The sequence below is a fragment of the Aureococcus anophagefferens genome (assembly GCF_000186865.1).
Source record: "Aureococcus anophagefferens unplaced genomic scaffold AURANscaffold_47, whole genome shotgun sequence".
NCBI classification, from domain to species: Eukaryota; class Pelagophyceae; order Pelagomonadales; family Pelagomonadaceae; genus Aureococcus; species Aureococcus anophagefferens.
The window spans coordinates 189,053-190,509 of NW_008705602.1; the positions used below are offsets into that span (position 1 = coordinate 189,053).

The 1,457-nt window shown below is 65.3% G+C and overlaps 1 protein-coding gene across 1 annotated transcript; it reads right to left on the minus strand.

The window, feature by feature from the left end:
- Positions 1–755: 755 nt before the first annotated feature.
- AURANDRAFT_67734 (hypothetical protein) lies at positions 756–1,211 on the minus strand (the record flags this gene model as incomplete). Its single annotated transcript, XM_009043267.1, has 1 exon — positions 756–1,211. The coding sequence occupies one exon, from the start codon at positions 1,209–1,211 to the stop codon at positions 756–758; it is 456 nt and encodes a 151-aa protein (XP_009041515.1).
- Positions 1,212–1,457: the final 246 nt, after the last annotated feature.

Genomic DNA, 1,457 nt, shown 5'->3' on the forward strand with positions numbered 1-1,457 from the left:
CGCGACGCCTAATCCCGCGAATAGCGCCGGTAGTACGCGCGCACGGCTCCCGCCCGGGGGCTCGGGGCGCCGCGGGACTCGGGCTTAGGGATCTCGGCAGGAGACGCGCGCGCGGCGGCGCGGCCGCGGCGGCGCGGCGGCGCGGCGGCGCCGCTTGCTCTCGGCGTCGCACAGTCGTTTGGAAAACCAGCGCGAAATTCCTCCGAAGTGGTTCCGGACGTTCTTGGCGGACACGTTCTTGAGCGTGCCCATGGCCGCTCTGAAAGGTTTCGAAAGCCACGTAGTGTTCCATCGCTTCTGCTTCTTCGCCGCCGGCTCGGGCGCAGAGGCCATGATGCGCTCCAGCGTCGAGCTCGGACCTCCGGCCAGAGCGAAGACGCCGTTCTCCCTGCGGCAGTGAAGTGATCAAAACTCGGATTCTGATAGCCTGGATTTAAAAGTCAACATTTTTGTTGAACTTCAGCACTTTTGTTGAAGTTAAATCTTGCGATTTCTTGACCCGAACCAGCGACCGCGCGCAAAAAGTCTTCGCAAACGTGCAATCAACGCGTGAGTATCATCAAGCTTGCTTTGATACGACCATTTAACCAATTTTGGCCGTGATTTCAGCCCGCGGACCTCCGCGACACCGCGCCCGCGCGCGCGGTCGACGCACAGCCTCTATGGAGGACTAATGACTCTGGCTCCGCCGGCCGGAATTCGATGATTGATCTTTATTAATTAATTTCCTATGGGCGTGTCTAGATGTACGTTGATCACTTCACTGCCCTGCGGTCTCGATACGTCGCGGCCGCTTCCGAGGCCCGGTTCGCGACGGTCGCGTCGACGACGGCCTGGTCAGCGCGCGGCAGGGGCGACCCCGTCGCGCGCGCCTGCACGCTGCGCAGCCGCCGCTCGACTCCGGAAGCGCGCGGCTTGGCGCCGCCCAACGACGACGTGACCTGCAGGAGCGCCATCGACGTCTGATCCGCCATCCGTCGCGCGCGGATCTCCGTGAAGAGCTGGACGAGGTCCAGGTCCTCGTCGCCGGTGTAGAACCGCGGCGGTCCGGAGAACTGTTCGGGGTCGTAGCGGTAGAGGTACTTCGGGTTGATGGACTCGAACTGCTGCGCGTACCACTCCCTCGCCGCCGCCGCGTCGGCAAAGTCTCCCAGGGGCGCGCGCAGTTCGACGCGGTGCGGCCAGTCGTCAGCGGCGCACAGCTCCTTCATCGTGTGCTCGTCGGGCACACGGGCGTCGGCCTCCTCGGGCTCGGGCAGCGGACCCGGCCCGAGATCGCGGAGGGCAAGCCCGCGACGTCGAGCTACCGCACGGAGATCCCGGTCGCCGCGCCCGAGGCCGACTTCGCCGCCGACTCCGACGCCGAAGACGGCGCGGAGGAGACCATCAACGGCGACTTTGGGCCGCAGAAGGGCATCGCCAACATGGCCGCCTTCGACGCGGAGATCATGCGCGAC